The sequence below is a fragment of the Panthera onca genome, chromosome B4, assembly GCF_046562875.1.
Source record: "Panthera onca isolate mPanOnc1 chromosome B4, mPanOnc1 haplotype 2, whole genome shotgun sequence".
NCBI lineage: Eukaryota > Metazoa > Chordata > Mammalia > Carnivora > Felidae > Panthera > Panthera onca.
In genome coordinates this window covers 66,249,789-66,266,968 of record NC_138345.1, presented here as the reverse complement: position 1 = coordinate 66,266,968, position 17,180 = coordinate 66,249,789, and the positions used below count along the sequence as shown (strand labels likewise).

Here is a 17,180-nt window from a genome sequence, read left to right as displayed (position 1 = left end):
ACGGGCAACTGTACAGATTCTCCGGGCAGGTGGCTCCAAGTGGATTAAAATGTTACAACGTATGGCTGGTTCTGAACCATGAAAACAGTTCCTTTCTGAGTTAGTCCTGCCAGCTGGAAACTCCGTGCTTGGCGCGTTGAGAAGGCGGCCAACCAGCCGACGCTCCCAGCTTCTTTACCTAAAGCCGCGTCCAGCTCTCCGTCGCCCCCTGGTGGCGAGCGCTCGGGGACCCGTAGGCGCACGGGTGAGGCCGGAGGGAAGGTGCAGCCAATGAGGTCATGGCAATGGAGGGGAGCCTCGGGTACCTCCCCAGGCTTTGTCCGCTTCGGCATTCTGGCACCAGCACGGCTGCCCCAGAATCCAGTTTCCCAAATGCGGCGCTCACTCCGGCTCCTCTGTGCTAGCGTCCGTCCAGTGTCATTCGGGTCTTACTGGGTGGGAGTCGGGGTGAGGGAGTTGCATTAGATAGTAGTGACCTCCAGGTTTCAGGGCAGAACTTTTCATGCATTTGGGAACGAGGGGCCGCAGCAGGGCCCTGGCTATAAGGACTGTCCCTATTAGACCCCCATGTTCCGAGGAATTGAGGGAAGAGGGAAACCAGATGGCCCCCTTAAATCCCAAATAGTTTTTCTCCCCACATTAGAGTCCACCCTGTTCCCGCCTTGTCCCAGATATTGATATGTCACTTTAGCACCGCGTATAGAACGTTGGAGATCGTCCTTCTGCCCCATTGTCCTCAACCCTCAAGGGGCCGAGGGTGGGCAGTTCAGAAGCTCGGACCGGTTCTTCGGCCCGAGGGCAAGGACCTCCATGGGTTTTGAGGGTGCGGTGAGGACCAGCGCGGGGTGGGGAGGGGTGGACCTACGGTGGGGGGGGGGGGGTTAGGAGCGGGCAGAGGCGCCCACACCTCCAGCTTCCAGCTCAGGCAGGCGAACTGCGTGACATTCCCGTCCACACCTGATTGACAGGAGGAGGGAGTCGCGGCCCAGGAGGCGGGAGTGGGTGTGTAGAGGCGGAGACAACCCCAGCCGCACGCCCAGCCGGCCGGGGCTTGCGCTCCTAGACGGTTGAGGTCTGGGTCTCTTGCCCATCCCCCCCCCCCTCCCCCCCTCGCCGGGTGGCCCGCTGGCTGCTCAGAGCCTGACACCCAGAGCGTGGAAAGGATCACGGAGTGTCCCTTGCTGGGGCTGCTGCCTGCAAGGAGGGGGCAGGGAAGCCCGGAGCCCCGTGCGCCACTTCCCCGGCAGCCTCGGCCTGGGTCAGGACTGGCTCGCGGTTCCCTCGCGGCTCTGCGCGGGTCCGCCTCCCCTTCCCTCCCCCTTCCCGCGAGCTGCCTCCGCCCTCCTTCCTCTGCCTCCACCCTCAACCCCCATCCCCGGCTGTCGGGAGCTGGGCTCGGAGCCCTCAGTCTGCCCGAGCTCTGCATGTGGGCGCCGGACAAGTCCGCGGCGCCTCCACTCAAGATGGACAGCCGCTACACCAGCACTGCGGGCATCGGGGACTTGAACCAGCTGAGCGCGGCCATCCCGGCCACGCGGGTGGAGGTGTCGGTGTCCTGCAGGTGAGGAGGCTAGCCCTTCCCCTCCCTCCACCTGCTCTCCCGTTTGCCGGGTGGGTAGCGCTTGCGAAGCGCTCGGGGCACCCCGAGGCTTTGCTGGGGTGAGAAGTTGCGCGACGAGTGGGAAGCACCCCAGCTGTGGGTCCGAGTCACCCCCGGCTCCAGTGACACGGGGCGGAGAGCGGGAACGAGAAGCGAGTGGTGGGCTACGGAACTGAGACTTTTCGTTTTCTTTCTGGGAAATGCTGTAAAAGTAAAAGTTGGCTGGGCTGTGACTCAGCGGCGGGAACGCCGGCCGCCGCCCACTTTGCAAGCCCTTTTTACGTCCCAGACCCGAGCTGTTGGGTTGGGTGATGACGGGAGTCGAAGGGGGACAGCATTGCCAAAAGCGCTTGCGACCGCTGCGCGCGGTGGCCCGGGACTCCCTCCGCTAGGCGTGTGCGAACCTGCTAGTGCCACAGTTGGCACCAAACCCGGCAGCTGCCTCCCCACCCACTTCCTGGAGCCATCCAGCTTGCTTCCCCCCACCCTTCCGGGCTTCTTGCCTCGTGCCTGTTAGGTAGAGATTTGGGCTCCAGCCCTGTTTGCAGACGAATCTGTGCCGTACCTGAAATCTGGGAAGTCACGACTTTCTGCCTGCAAGTAGACACAGTTTTGAGTGCTTGTAACAACTGACACTCTGCCCAAGGACTGTAAATTTCAACTCCTTTGCCTGACGTTGCTCGGGTCAGTTTTCCTGTAAACAAAGCAGCATAATTGCTGTTTCGCAGAAGATTTTGAGAAGGAGATAGGCGGACTGTATACTAAATTGATAACGGCACCAGGAGAGGGAGAATTTGCATAATATTGACTCTGGAGCCCACTTTCTTGTTTGCATACTTGGGTCTCTCTCAGTGGAAAACTCTCTTCCCTTTTGCCCACTTTGGCCTCAGGATTGTTTTCAGTGCTTCAAATTCCCCGCCCCCCTCCAATTCTTTTCCTTAGCAAAACTTGCGGTGAGAGAATGTAACAAACAAGGGGAATCTTGGATGTAAATAAACCCGGAAACTTAAAATGCTGTCACCCCAGTCGTACATTATTTTGCATTTTCACAGGACTAAGTCTAAAGCCCAAGGGATGGATTTTCTTTTTTGTGGAAATTCAAGCACCTGCAACCTTAATTGAGGTGTTAATTAGGGGCGAGGCTTTCGGCTATCCCTGAAACTGTATCCCATGATTGCTTGCTTCCTCTTAAGGCTGACCTCACAACTGTGGAGATAACTAATGCTGATAGTGATAGCTAAGGTGGGGCTCTTGCCTTATTATGTTTATTGCTTAAGGGTTGCCTGAGATTTCTTCCTGTCAACTGAACAGGTGAAACTATATGGAAAACACTTTTCAGGCATTAATTTCTAGGCCTTTTTCTTTTCCCTGAAGCTGGCATTGGATGCTCGAGGGAAGTCATTAGTATATACACATCATACATAGCCAAAAGTCCTACAATAAGTGTGTTTTCTAGAGTTCTTCTCTGCTGAACATCCTGCAAAGCCTGAATGACATGTGGCCTGTATCTGGCATGAATATAAAAATGTTATAAATTAAATCTGAGTTTCCCAAAAGCTCTTTAGGACTGATGGGGAAATTGTACCTTCACTGGTCTTTCTACCAGTGGGATCCACATTTAACCACTCTTTTTGTGTGTGTGTGTTGGGTGTGCCTGGAATCTTGTAATTAATTGGCTTTAACCCAGTTTGTTTAAGCTTGATACCTCAGACCCTGGACATCCTTGTTCCAGCCTTTTTTCCGTATCATTGATTTGGTGTCTTGTTTTTTGTTTTTAAGTTTTCAAAAGAAAAAAAAAAAGTCCTGAAATAGAACCCAAGTACTTATAGTACTTACATTGTTGAGAATTGAATCTTGTAAACATAGATGGTGTCCTCCGGGCTTTGGCATAAGAGACCTGGTTACGGATTCTGGCTTTGTGTCTCAGTCATGTTCCTTTGGAGTTCTTAATCTGAGCTCCTTCATCTCTAAAATGAGGATAATTGTGGTATTTATCTTATATAGAATGTTATCAGAGCTTCGTAACATGATGTCTGAAAAGTGCTCACACAATTTGTGACACAAAAGGAAGTGTTAAAACAACATTAACTATTTTGAAATTGGAAATAGTATTTACTGAATAAATGTTTTCTATATGTTTCAGTATGGAATTCTGTAAATATTCCTCTTTTGTTCTGCAGTCAATTAGTAAAGAAGACAGGGATAGAGGCAGTCTTGGGATACCTGCTCTCTCTTTCTCTTTCTTCTTTGATGAAAGTATAAAGAGCGTATATTCTAGGATGTGTGGGGGGAATTTCACTTAGCAACGAGGCTCAACTGGAGGTCTCTCAGTCTTACTCTGGACGAGCAGAGTAGGGAATTCCCTTGCTTTCTATGTTAGAGACCTCTGATGATTTGCTGACACTCCGAAAGCAACTCAGGAATAGAATCCTTTTTAATAACCTCCTTTCATTGTCCCCAGTCGAAGGCCTTTAAAAAAATCTTTATGACATTTTCATCTTCATTTTGGGGGAGGTGAGAAAATTAACAATTGAAGCTTGAAGCTAAATATAATTCACGGAAATCAATTAGTCTATTCCCTCACCAACTGTTTAATGTCTTTTGTATGTCAAGAATTATGCTCTGCTCCAGGAGAAATGTAAGAGAAGTTCTCTGAAAATGTAAAGTCTGGTTGGGAGAGAAGTATTACGTAATATGTGATGACGTCGGACTAAATCCAAAGATGTGGTTCGTGCACAGAGAGGGAAGAGACCATAGTGGAGTGGAGTGCTTGGAACATATTACAAAGAGAAGATGGGGCTTGAGGGGAGACGAGAAGAATGGGCAAGGCTTGCATTACAGAAGGGACAGTAGTATAGCGTGGAGGTTTTGGGATGGCTACAAACTTGGTGTGTAACGTGATGAGTGCTTTTTTCTAGCTGTGTTTATGTAGAGACAAGCTCCTACCCTATGACTTCCCTTCTATCCACTGTTTAGTTCTGCCAGCATTCATTTTTCTCATTATGTTAATTCATAGATTTTTTTTAAGTTAATTGGGTTACCTAATTAAAATGTCTATAGCTGAAATGATACAACCTTACACACATAAAATAACATTTACAACATTCCCATTGTATTCTGAAAACGGATTAATTAGAATGAGGTAAAAACCAGTGGGAAAAATAATATGCAGTAATCACCTGTTTCCCTGGGCCTTTGGTTTAGTGAACTGTTTCCAACACATAATTTTGGTCATTTTCTCTGAGAAGTTAGCTTATCAATGAAAAAAAAAACAGGGAGAACATTCTGTATTTCTAGACTTTGTGGGTTAGCCATCACATGTAAATTCTTTCACAGCAATAATTTTATAATGGTGATACAACCAATTTTAACTACTCAGGTTGAGGGAAGGATACAAAATGTGAGCCCCTACTTTGTGCTAGATATTCCGTGAGGTCCTATCTGACCTGGCCATGACTCTTTTGCCTAATCTACCACCACTTCTCGCATGAACTCTGTGACTGAATATAGTCCAACCAGTATGTGTTTACCATATGCTAGAACTGGTGACAGATAAATGTGGCTGCAATACACGAATAAGTGGTACAGTCCCATAGCACGTGCCGTTTTGCCAGTGAACTGACTTCCTCTTTGCCTATGGGGCTATGCTGAATGCCACTCTCTCTGCCTTGAATAGCCCTTCCTCCCTTCTTCCCCCTTGTCTTTTTGATTAGCTTGTGCTCTTTTCTTCAAGACTCAGGTCAAACATCTCTCTCACGACTCCTCTCCCCAACTGGGTTTTGCTGTTTTCCCAAAGCAGCTGGTATGTACTAGTATCATAGTTATGTTGTTAATTCTTGGTCTCTGCATTCACCTTGAGGACAAGTTTTGTTTCTTGAATAATCCATGTATCCTGAGTCTGGCACAGAATATGTAGTCCATCAATGCTGGATGCTGTCATTCTCTGAATAAATCAGCTGGCATGGAGAGGGCTGCGTGCCTGTTAAAATACAGATTTCTAGGTACCCACACCAGATCTACTCAATCAAAATCTCTGGGACTAGGGCCCAGGAATCTGGGCTTTTAACAAGTTTACCATGTGCTGATGATACACATTAAAATGTTTACCTGTTTGATGAGGAAATGACTGTGACTGTAGTCATTTTATACGGATTAGCAATCCCTGCCCTACACAGGTGCGAGGAGATAACTTTTCAGGGGTGTGCTGGACCAGACTTAAATGGGATTGGGACAGGAATTTGTCCACCAGTTGTTAAATATAGTGGTTATTAAAAATTAAATGATATAAACCTAAAATTAATGCATTATATTTTAAAATAAAGGCATAGTCAAAAGTTGTCACTTCCTAATTGTTTTACTATAGTTCACTGTTTACTCTTTCATGACATCTATGCTCTTTTTAATCCGCGTGGTGAAAATATTATGCAATCTTGTGCTACTGCTCATCTCTTCAGTCCTGTTCAGTGACGTCCTATTGGTAGACTGAAGTTGGCCATGGCGAATATTTACACCATGGAAACTGGCAAATACTGAAAGTCAAGATCAGGGCTTGATTTATGATTTTGTTGTTGTCTGTACTTAAGACCTTCTGTGGGAATCAATTGGCCTTATGGAATTTAAGTAAAAATATTATTATTATTATTATTATTATTATTATTTAGAAGTTGTGTGCTCAGCTACACATACTATATGTCGGTAAGTTTATAACAAATTATATAAATACACACATGCATACACACATTTATGCATCTAGTTTTTTGTTTTTTGGTTTTTTTTTGGAGAGCCCATTGTTAAACATGTGTTACTTACATACACCTCACTGTTCAGAGGCCTTTTGTAAAAGATTATACAAAGGAAAAAGTTTGTTGCTGTTGGACTGTCACTATTAGAAATGACACATTAGAAATGACAGTGTCCGGTTCAGCACTTTTGTGGTCTTGCTTCTCTGCTTAGAATAAGTGGGGCCGTGTGGTTTCAGAATCCATGAGAGGCTGTGACAGTTTGCAAGTGTATTGTGCATGAAACAAGAAGATAATTGAAATTCTGTATGCTTTTTGCTTTCTTCACTTTTTCATGTGTTTCTTTCCGCTTCTTCCTTATTCTCTTACTTTGAAGACTTTGTTTTTCTGTTTCTCCATCCACTGGTAGCATATACTTTGCAAGTTTACATGTTACAGTTCCAGTTCCAGACCACCTGGGAAAGCAAATTCGTATTGCAAGAGAGAAAATCTGCTTGGTCCAGCGGGGATTGGCCCAGTTTGGTTGAAGTAGGTGCATTCGCTGTTCTTATTATCTATGGCAAAAGAGGAAAGAGTTCAAACACAGCAATTGGGGTTTATACCCCAGTCCCTGTTGGTTTATCTTTTAGACATATTCTACCCTTTTCAAAAAAGACAAGAAGTTTGAAGTTAATTGTTAACTGATAATGTTACTATATGCTAGGGGAAGTAGAACGCCTGTTATGCTGTTAATAATAGGTAAACTGAGGGCCAAGTGTGGTATGGGCATAGCATCCTATTCTTCTGGCTCTGTAGTTCCTGAAGTCCTGTGGTTCAAAATTGTAGTGACCCCACGATGGTTTTTTCAGCCCTATTTGGGTTTGGCTTAGCCCCAGAGTTTCAGGAATATTTGTACTGGGGCATTTGTACTGTGATCTTAAAGTCTCAATGTGCAAGGTGTCCAGGTATATCTTAGCAGACAAAAGCCTTACTCATGTGGTTGTTCCACCAATGTTTTGGTCTGCCCTTTGTATTTTTTAATATTTGGGGCCTGCGATGTTCTAAAACAGCCCTGGGATGTGGAGAATGTGAGTCTGGACGCAATTCACAAAGCAGGGCCCCAAGGAAAAGGGTGTAAACGTCTGTGCTCTTTTACATACCTTTTTGTGGCAGAACAGGCAGAAGCCTCCCTACTTGTTTCACTCAAGACAGGGAAGAAAAACAATCCCTCTCAAAGGGGTTTTATGCAGTTGTTAGCCTGTTTTATAATAATAACATTTGCTTATTAGAGCCAGTTTTACTTAGCCTTGAAGAGCATGGGTGTGGAACTAGACCAGTTCTACCACTACTGGCTGTGAAACGTTGGAAAGTTACTTAATGACTCTGTTCCTTAATTTCCTCATCTGTAAAGTGGGGAGAATAATAGCCCCTGTGACTTGTATTTGTTTTGAGGGTTAAATAAGTTGTTGCATCTATGTGCGTTAAAATACTGCTTTTCATACTAGTTAAGTACTCAGAATTACAAATGGATATCCAAACAAAATAAAAATCGCTCATATTCCATCCAACTATGAATGTTAAAATTGTTTTAATGTTTTATTTTTGAAAGAGAGAGAGAGAGAGAGAGAGAGAGAGGGAGAGAGAGAGAATGAGTGGGGGAGGGGCAGAGAGAAAGGGAGACCCAAAATCTGAAGCAGGCTTCAGGCTCTGAGCTGTCACATAGAGCCCAAAACGGGGCTAGAACTCGCAAACCGTGAGATCATGACCTGAGCTGAAGTCAGACGCTTAACCAACTGAGCCACCCAGGCGCCCCAAACTATGAACATTTAGTTCACTTCTTTCCCATTTATAACGCCATACTTACAGTCCCTCTCTTTCCCTTGAGTGTGTGTGTGTGTGTGTGTGTGTATGCTCACATTATATAATGGGATCATACTATATTCTACATAATTTATCTTCTGTATTTTTTGTATTATATCATGTATATATTGCTGTCATTCGTTTTTGAAAAAATAACCCTCTGTGTCTCTAGCCTATTTTATGCACACACTATTTATTTGACTTCTCTCTTATTTTCCAAAATTTATTTCAAAAAGTTACTATTCACAATAACGCTAATGAGTATTCTTATTCACGAACACTTGACAGCAGTTATGTTTTTTTTTTCTCCTGAGGATAGTTTTCTAGGACTGAAGTTATTAGTAAGCTATCTTCTCAAGGGGATTTTAATAGCTTATTTTCATTATTCCCCCCTATTCCTCTTTAAGTGAGCAGAGTCAAGTCTAAACTACTGGCTGCACCTTTCTAAATACTTTTATTCCCATGAGAAAGTTGCATTTAAAGATTAATGAGAATTTGGGGCAGCAGAGTATAGCAGCAAGAAAGTGGAATTAGGAGCCAGACAGATGTCTTTAAATCCCAGTTTTATCCCTTTTTGGAACGTTATTTTGGGTATCTTATTTCAACTTCTAGAATTTAATTTCCTAATCAGTAATACAGAAATGATTTTAAAACTAGATTTATAGTCTTCTTGGAGAGGTAAATGAAATAAAGTCTACAAAGTGCCCAGGAATGTGCCTGTCACAAGAAATGCACTTAGTAGTTGTTAGTCTTAGCTAAGTTTTTTATGAATACGTTACGAGGTGGCATACAAGCAACACAGAAGAGAGGGCACCTGTATTTTGGACAAATTTATAATCAGTATGGGAAGTCATAGAAACGTGAAATGCAGTGTGGGGGAGGTACAGAGTAAAAGTGGTCACAAGAGTGTGGATTTGGAAATGCATAGGAAGTTCCTACAGATTCTACCCCATGGCTCCCAACACCACACAACAACACACACAGTGAGACACGTGGCCCCAATGGGATTTGACAGATTGGAAGTAGTGTTTAACAACAAAGTTTTAGAAGGAAAGCATATTCTTGTATCCCACCCACAAAATCAGTGGGCTGGCATTTAGACAACTCTTTCGTGTCTTACATGTGATAAAACGGATCCAACTAGATGATAATTCAGGCTGATGGCGGAGAAGGTTTTTATTGCCAATAATAAAGTGAGATATATTTAAAAGGTGCCTTGTCCCAAGGGCCAATGTTCACGGCCTGACTTACAATACCTTAGTGTTTTCAAATGTATTACAACCATCAATGTTTATAGCCTCTTCAGCCAGAGACATTAGTTCTTGCGTATTCTTGTTCGAATTATGAGACCTTTTGTCAATTTTAGTCTATAAAGAATAAAACTCCAAGCACTGAGGGAATTATCAGTTAAATTTGTGAAACACCGAAGAAGCAAAGTATCATTGATAGTCCCTGGGAAGCATTTCTATCTGTTAGACCGTACAACTATTCAATTATAAGCTAAAGTAATGAAGTCAAGAAACATGCTATATATTTTATTTAAAGTCAAAATGTATGCGAGACAATGTAGAAAACACTTAACATATACTGATTCACTCAGTCCTCACAATTTCTATAAAACAGGAGATTTATGTCCTATTTTATAGGTGAGGAGATTGAGGTTCAAAGAAGGTTTAAATAATTTGGCCTAAGTCGCACATCAAGGAGGTGGTGAGGTTGAGTTCCCAGTCCATATATGTCTGGTTCTTAGGTGCATGCTTCTGTCCACTAGACATACTCTGGCATTCTTCCATAAGTTACTCATTTTAGGCTTTAAGGGTGGGATTCTTTCCTATCAGTATTGATGTGTTGGGAACTAAAGAGAAAGGACAAAGCTGAGAGACACAATTATAGTAGATGATATCAATACCATCACAAAGGGGAGTACAGTTCCTCTGTGCCGTTTCTGTTCCCTGTTGGTGAGAGCTGTGGGTAGAAACAGTTCAGATGAGTGCCATAAACCTTAACAATTTGGTGTTTGACTTCCAAGTATCGATTCTTACCTTTTTCTGCTGCTGAGTTACCTAATGAAGCTGTGGGAAATTAAGTAATGAGAGGGCTTTTTAACTAGAAATCAGCAGGCAGCGTGAGATGAAAGTTAAATGCTGGACAAAGGTGATGGACCTGGTAAATGAAAAGTAGAGGGAAATTAATTGAATTGACTATGTGACATTCATACATACCATTGGAGTTGAGAACCGACTGCAAGCTCTGTCATTTCCATCCCCTGCTTTCTTAATAATGAAGTCACTGCTTAACTTGCTTGCTTTTCAATAATAGATTCCAGGGTTTCCTTTCACGACAAATATGCTCTTCAGAATTCTGTGTAAATAAAATAATTGTTTAGATATTGAAAATGTCAGCACAGTATTCTGACTAACTGCGTTGTGACGTAACTGTAAAAGTCAATATTTTCTACTTGGCTAATTAGTTGCTCTCTCTCTGCAAATATATATATATATACATCCTTAATATATATTAAGGATGTATATATATATATTAAGAATATCTCAATTGTCAAGAGAGTGCAGAGAACCAGATATGGTTATAATTGTCATACCTGATCGAAACTAACATGTTTCTCAGCGTTAGTTAGTATATTAGTGGTTTTAGAGTCATTTTGAGAAATTTGCTTCTCAGTGCCCACAGAACTTTATATTTTGTGTCATCTCTGTGTGTATGATGTTGTGGGCATTCTTAACAATCTTTTTTTATCTAAATGTACTCCTGTAAAGGGAAGATCACATTATTTGTGGCTTTCTAGGTAATTGAAAGCTCAATCATTCTTCTTTAATGTCTTCAATAGGTTTTCATGTTTCCCAGCCATAAAGCAAAGAATGAGAGAGAGTTTGGACAGAGCTTATTACCTTGCTATCTCAATGTTCAAATTAATTGTGGAAGCAGAAACACTACAAAGCTGATTGCAATTGATTTTATGTTAGAGGTTTCATCCAAAGCCTCTTTGTAGGCATTGGGAAAAGGAGGCATAATCAATATTAAGTGGGTAGTGAATGTTTCTCCTAATTGGTAATTTGAATTGGTGAATTTAAAAAATGTTTTTGGAGAGAAGTTTGAAGTATACTAGCTGAAAGATGATTGATTTTCAACCTAAGATATGTCTCACAGTTTAAATTAAATGGTTTTAATTTCTTTGTTTCACTGACGTCATTTTGTCACTTGAATGTCATTTATGTGGCTTCTTCTTTCCTTGTGGAATATGTCAGTGAAGTCTGGGAAATCCCCAGGCTTACGTTGTGTTTCTGACACTGCCTCTGTGACCTTTGGCAATGCCACCAGTACTCTGAGAAAGCATCATTTCTTGGATGGTTGAATCCCTGGTTTAGATGACCTGGGATGTCACTCAGAGCTTGATAAGTCATTGGCACTGGAAGTGAGACCTTGAAATACAATGTAAACGTGCTTTGATTTGAGGAAATCTTATGATTGGCAATGCCATTTGAAAACCTAGGCCCTAATTCCAGTGTCTGAGTTTTTAAAGGGATATTAAGGTAGACTGTCTCTAATGCCAACCGCTTCCCACTTCAAAGTCCTCATTTCACTTAATATTCTCCCGAAGGGATGTCAAATTCTACTGTTGCTGTTCCAGGGATCTATAGCTAGCTTTCTTCACCCTGAAAATGAACAATGTTTGATATTAATAGATATCTGTGCCTTTCTTTCAATGTACTTTTGTGATATGTTACCCCTGTGGCCCCCCACCCCCCGCCCCCAACTCTTGGCAAAGATAGAGCTTTGAGTGGAGATGGCAAATTGCTTCAATTTTGTGTTTACCAATCAGTTGTTCCTAAGCGCTGGCTGCCTGAAGTAGCACCTGGAAAGATTCTTAGGGAACATCTGGGTTTTGTGGGAAAGCATACTGTCTACATTTGACTTTGACTTTTGAAATAAAGTAAACCAATACCAACATGTATACTATTACTTTTCTATTGTTATAACCTTTAACCTACTTACAGTGTCTGCTCAGTCACAACTTTCTATTCAGCTCGGCTCTCCAAAATGTTTGTTGCTTCCCTTTCCATTCCTGCTGCCAGCCTTTTTGTTCAGGAAGTTGTATTTTCCCCCAAGAACGTTAAAATATTCTCTGAACTATTCTCTGTGACTCCAGAATTCATGTTTTTGGTCTATTCTTCACCTGTTATGTAGTTAGCTTCCCAAACAAAGGTTGAATTATGTGGTTTTCCTTTTGCAGAAACTTTCAGTCTTTCTCCTTTGCTTACAAAATAGAATCCAAGCACCTTAACGTGGTGTTCACAGTCTCCCCTCATCCTGGACAGACATCCCCTGCCAGTCACATCTCAGACATGGACTCTAGCCAAAGTGGAGTACTTGCCAATCTCCATGTCTCTTGTGTATGCTCTTGCTTCTCACCATTGTTGGTACTTTCCTTGAGGCTGAAAAGCCTCCCACCATGCCCCCCCCCCAATTTCTGTACCTATCCTTGATTGTGAGGGTATACATTGGAGATATTGTGGGTTTGGTTCTAGACTGCCACAGTAATGGGAATATTGCATTAAAATGAGTCAAATAATTTTTTTGGTTTCTCAGTGCATGCGAAAGTTATGTTTATACTATACTGCAGTCTGTTAAGTATGCAGTAGCACTGTGTATAACAAAACGTGCATTCTTTAATAAAAAATCCTTTATTGCTAACAAATGCTGACCATCCTCTGAGCTTTCTGCAAGCCATCACTTTGCTGGTGGAGGTTCTTGCCTCGATGTTGATGCTGCTGACTGATCACGGTGGCGGTTGCTGAAGATTGGGATGTCTGTGGCAAGTTCTTAAAATAAGGGAACAACAAAGTTTGCTGCATTGATTGACTTTTCCTTCCATGAAAGATTTCTCTCTAGCATGTGATGCTGTTTGAGAGCATTTTATCCACAGAACTTCTTTCAAAATGGGAGTCAGTTTTCTCAAACCCTGCCACTTCTTATCAATTAAATTTATCTAATATTCTAAATCCTTTGTTATTTTAAGAATCTTCACAGTATCTTTACTAGAAGTGGATGCCATCTCAAGAAACCACTTTCCAGGCGCCTGGGTGGCTCAGTCAGTTAAGCGTCCAACCCTTGATTTTGGTTCAGGCCATGATCTCACAGTCGTGAGATTGAGCCTCACGTGGGGCTCCATGCTGAGTGGAGCCTCCTTGGTATTCTCTCTCCCTTTTTTTCTGCCCCTCTCCCCCTCTCAAAAAACAAACAAAGAAACAAAAAATGACTTTCTTTGCTCATCCATAACAAGCAATAACAAGCACCCCCTCATCCATTCAAATTTTATCAGGAGGTTGCTGCAATTCAGTCACATCTTCAGGCTCCACTTCTAATTCTAGTCACTATTTCCACCACCTCTGCAGTTATTTCCTCACTGAAGTCTTGAACCCCTGAAACTCATCCGTGAGATTTGGAATCAACTTCTTCCAAACTCTTGTTAATGTTAATATTTAACCTCTTCTTATGAATCACAAATGTTCTTAATGTTGTCTAGAATGGTGAATGCTTTCCAGAAGGCGTTCAATTTTCTTTGCCCAGATCCATCAGAAGAATCACTGACTGTGGCAGCTTTTGCCTTATGAAAGGTATTTCTTAAATAATAATTCTTGAAAGTCAATATCACTCTTTGATCCTTGGGCTGCAGAATGAATGTGTTAGTGGGCATAAGAACAACGTTAATCTCACTGCACACCTTCATCAGAGCTCTTGCGTGGTCAGGCGCATTGTCAATAACCAGTATTTTGAAAGAAATCTTTTTTTTTTTTTTTCCTGAGTAATAGTTCTCAATAGGGGGCTTAAAAGATTCAGTGAACCATGTTCTAAATAGATGTACAGCCATCCAGGCTTTGTTGTTCCTTAAATGGAGAACAGGCAGAGTAGATTTAGCATAATTCTTAAGGGCCCTAGGATTTTGGGAATGATCCATAAGCGCTGGCTTCAACTTCAAGTCACGAGCTGCATCAGCCCCTTGTTAGGGGGTCAGCCTGAGGAGAAGGTATTGGCTTCTCTTCTCTACCTATGAAATCGCATCTTCTTCTACTAGAAGGCTGTTTCATCTACACTGAAAATCTGTTGTGTAGCGTAACCACCTTCATTAATGATCTTAGCTAGAGTTTCTGGATAACTCGCTGCAGCTTCTCCATAAGCAGCTGCTGCTTCGTCTTGCATTTTTATGTTATGGAGACGGCTTCTTTCCTTAAGCCTCATGAGCCAACCTCTGCCAGCTTCCAACTTTTCTCCTGCAGCTTCCTCACCTCTCTCAGCCATCACAAAATTGAAGAGAGTTTGTGCCTTGTTCTGGATTAGGCTTTGGCTTAAGGGAACGTTGAATGTTGTGGCCAGTTTGATATTCTATCCGGACCTCTCAAGCTTTCTCCATATCAGCAACATAGCTTTTATGCTTTCTTATCGTTTGTATGTCCACTGGAGTAGCACTTTTAATATCCTTCAAGAACTTTTTCTTTGCATTCACAACTTGGCTAACTGGCTCCAGAGGCCTAGCTTTTTGCCTCTCTTGGCTTTCGACATGCCTTCCTGACTAAGCTTCATCGTTTCTAGCTTTTGATTTAAAGTGAGAGGGGCGCCTGGGTGGCTCAGTTTGTTAAGCCTCCGACTCTTGATTTTGGCTCAGGTCATGATCTTACGGTTCATGAGTTTGAGCCCTGTGTCGGGCTGTGTGTTGACAGTATAGCCCCTGCTTGGGATTCTCTCTCTCCCCCTCTCTCTGCCTCTCTCCTGCTCCCAATCTCTCTCTCTAAATAAATGAATAAACTTAAAAATAAAGTGAGAGATGTGCGACTCTTTCTCTCCTTGAATAATAATTTCGGTATTGTTGAGTCTCAGGGAATAGAGTAGCCTGAGAAGGAGAGAGATGGGGGAACATTAGGTCAGTAGAGTGGTCAGAGCACACACAACATTTACGATTAAGTTCGCTGTCTTCTATGTTATATGGGTGTGGTACATGGTGCCATAAACAATTAGGTGTTACAATAGTAACGTCAAAGACCACTGATTCACAGATCACCATAACAAACAATGCAAAAGCTTGCAATATTAGGAGAATTACCAAAATGTGGACACAAAGTGAGCAAAAGTGCTCCTGGGAAAATAGCACCGAGTGACTTGCTCAACATGGGGTAGCCGCAAGCTTCAGTCTGTAAAAAAAAAAAAAAAAAAAACAACAAAACAAACAAAAAAAACACCACAGTTATCTGTGAAACACAATAAAGGAAATCAAAATAAAGTGAGGTATGCCTGTATACCATAAAATAGATTCCCAAAGTGGAATTAATAATTTCTTCCTTGGAGTTCCTACACTACATTTCTTGTGGTTTTCTTTTATTCTGACGTAATTATGTAGGTTTTTCGCATGTTTGTCTCTATCAGCTTCAAGAGTGCAATATTTGTCTTACCATTGATTTTCACAAAACCTGTGTGCTTTGCACATGGAAGGAGTTTAATAAACATTTGCTGCCTTATGGACAGATTGGAAGAATAATTCTGGACACATGAATTTACACATGTGTAAAGACATGAATTTGTGTATATCTGTACTTTAAAAATATTGGTTTGTATATATAATAAAAGCATAAAAATGACTCGTCTTACTAGTATAATTTGATAAAAACATACAATGAATCAAACTTAGTTTATCTAAAACATCCCATAAAGTTTTATTTGTGAACAATTGAAAGACAAATAAATAATTTTAAATGAACTTACTTTGCCTCCAAGTAACAAAACTAGTTTTAGAAGTGGACACTTAGTACTTTCTGAATACTGACAGGTATTTTGCTTCTTTAATCTGGGATGAATAATATGTGAAAAAGAAAAATGATAGAATTTGTATGTATGGGGATATCATCTATAATATACCCAAATAAGAACATAAATGAGCAAATCTTTGACCCAAGGAAGATTTTGTCTTGGGGAGAGCTGTTTCTAATAAATGACTTGGTGAGCTGATAAGGTGCATCGACCTGATGGTTTCACTTAGGTATAATCTTGGGGAAGGAGATCTGTTTGGTGGCCTGGCCTCTTCGAGAAGCAACGGGTTTCTTATCTAATGGATTTTCTGTCAGTCCCTGTGTTTTTGTTCCACCAATTTTAGTTTTGTGCCATAAAGTGGTAAAACAAAATTTCAGAAAAGTCTAAATTCAACTAAAAAAAAGTATTAAGAATGGGATGATGGAAGAGGAAACAATGCTTTCTATAGAAAAAGGAAAAAAAAAAACCCCTCACAGAACTTCTTCTCATGTGCACAAGTAAAAAATGAATATATTACTTAAGTCATTATCCATCAACCACATTGTTTCCTGGACTTGCTTGGTGATAAAGTTTTGTTGGATAGGCTAAATGGTTTACAAAGTGCTTGTGACACAGCTGAAGTATCTAAGCGCTCAATTGATTGTATTTTGCCTAAAATGTTATATCCTGCCTGATTACAAATCAAATCATTCCAGAGACACTGACCTCAATAGTGGTTCTTACTAGGAAAACAGAAACAAAAACAAAAAACAAAATTATGAAAGTGTTTTGTTTCGGTGAGGGCCATAAATGGATGAATTAGTTTAATACACGATGATATGATGATGATGATTGGTGAATATTTTCCAGTACACATATAAAAAGCTGTGATTTAAAAAAATGAAATTATTGGGTGGTTGTATCATTTTCATTTTGAGGGAATGATTTACACCATCTGTTCTAAACTAGGGTTATCATTATAAGAATTGATTCAGAGATTTTTCAGACTGTGTATGGGCACTCCTTAGAATTCCAGTTTGCCTCCCTCAAGGGAATGACTCCTCAACTCCATTTTCTCTATCCCCCCAAGTCCCTTAGAATTGCTGTCAGTTGAGCCTCAAACCTTGATCTCCTGCCTCTTCTACTTCCACGTTAGCTCTTTAATGTGGCCGACTTCTCTGGTTCTGACTGGGCCCAGACCTATCTGA

General features: G+C 41.7%; 1 protein-coding gene across 1 annotated transcript in view; it reads left to right on the top strand.

Annotated features, from left to right (window-relative positions):
• The first annotated feature begins 1,025 nt into the window (after positions 1–1,025).
• Positions 1,026–17,180, top strand: part of CPNE8 (copine 8) — a 227,183-nt gene continuing 211,028 nt past the window's right edge. The window contains exon 1 of the mRNA XM_060657941.3: positions 1,026–1,561. Within this exon, the coding sequence (XP_060513924.1) occupies positions 1,425–1,561 (137 nt within the window). The 5' untranslated portion in view covers positions 1,026–1,424. The remainder of the gene's footprint in view (positions 1,562–17,180) is intronic.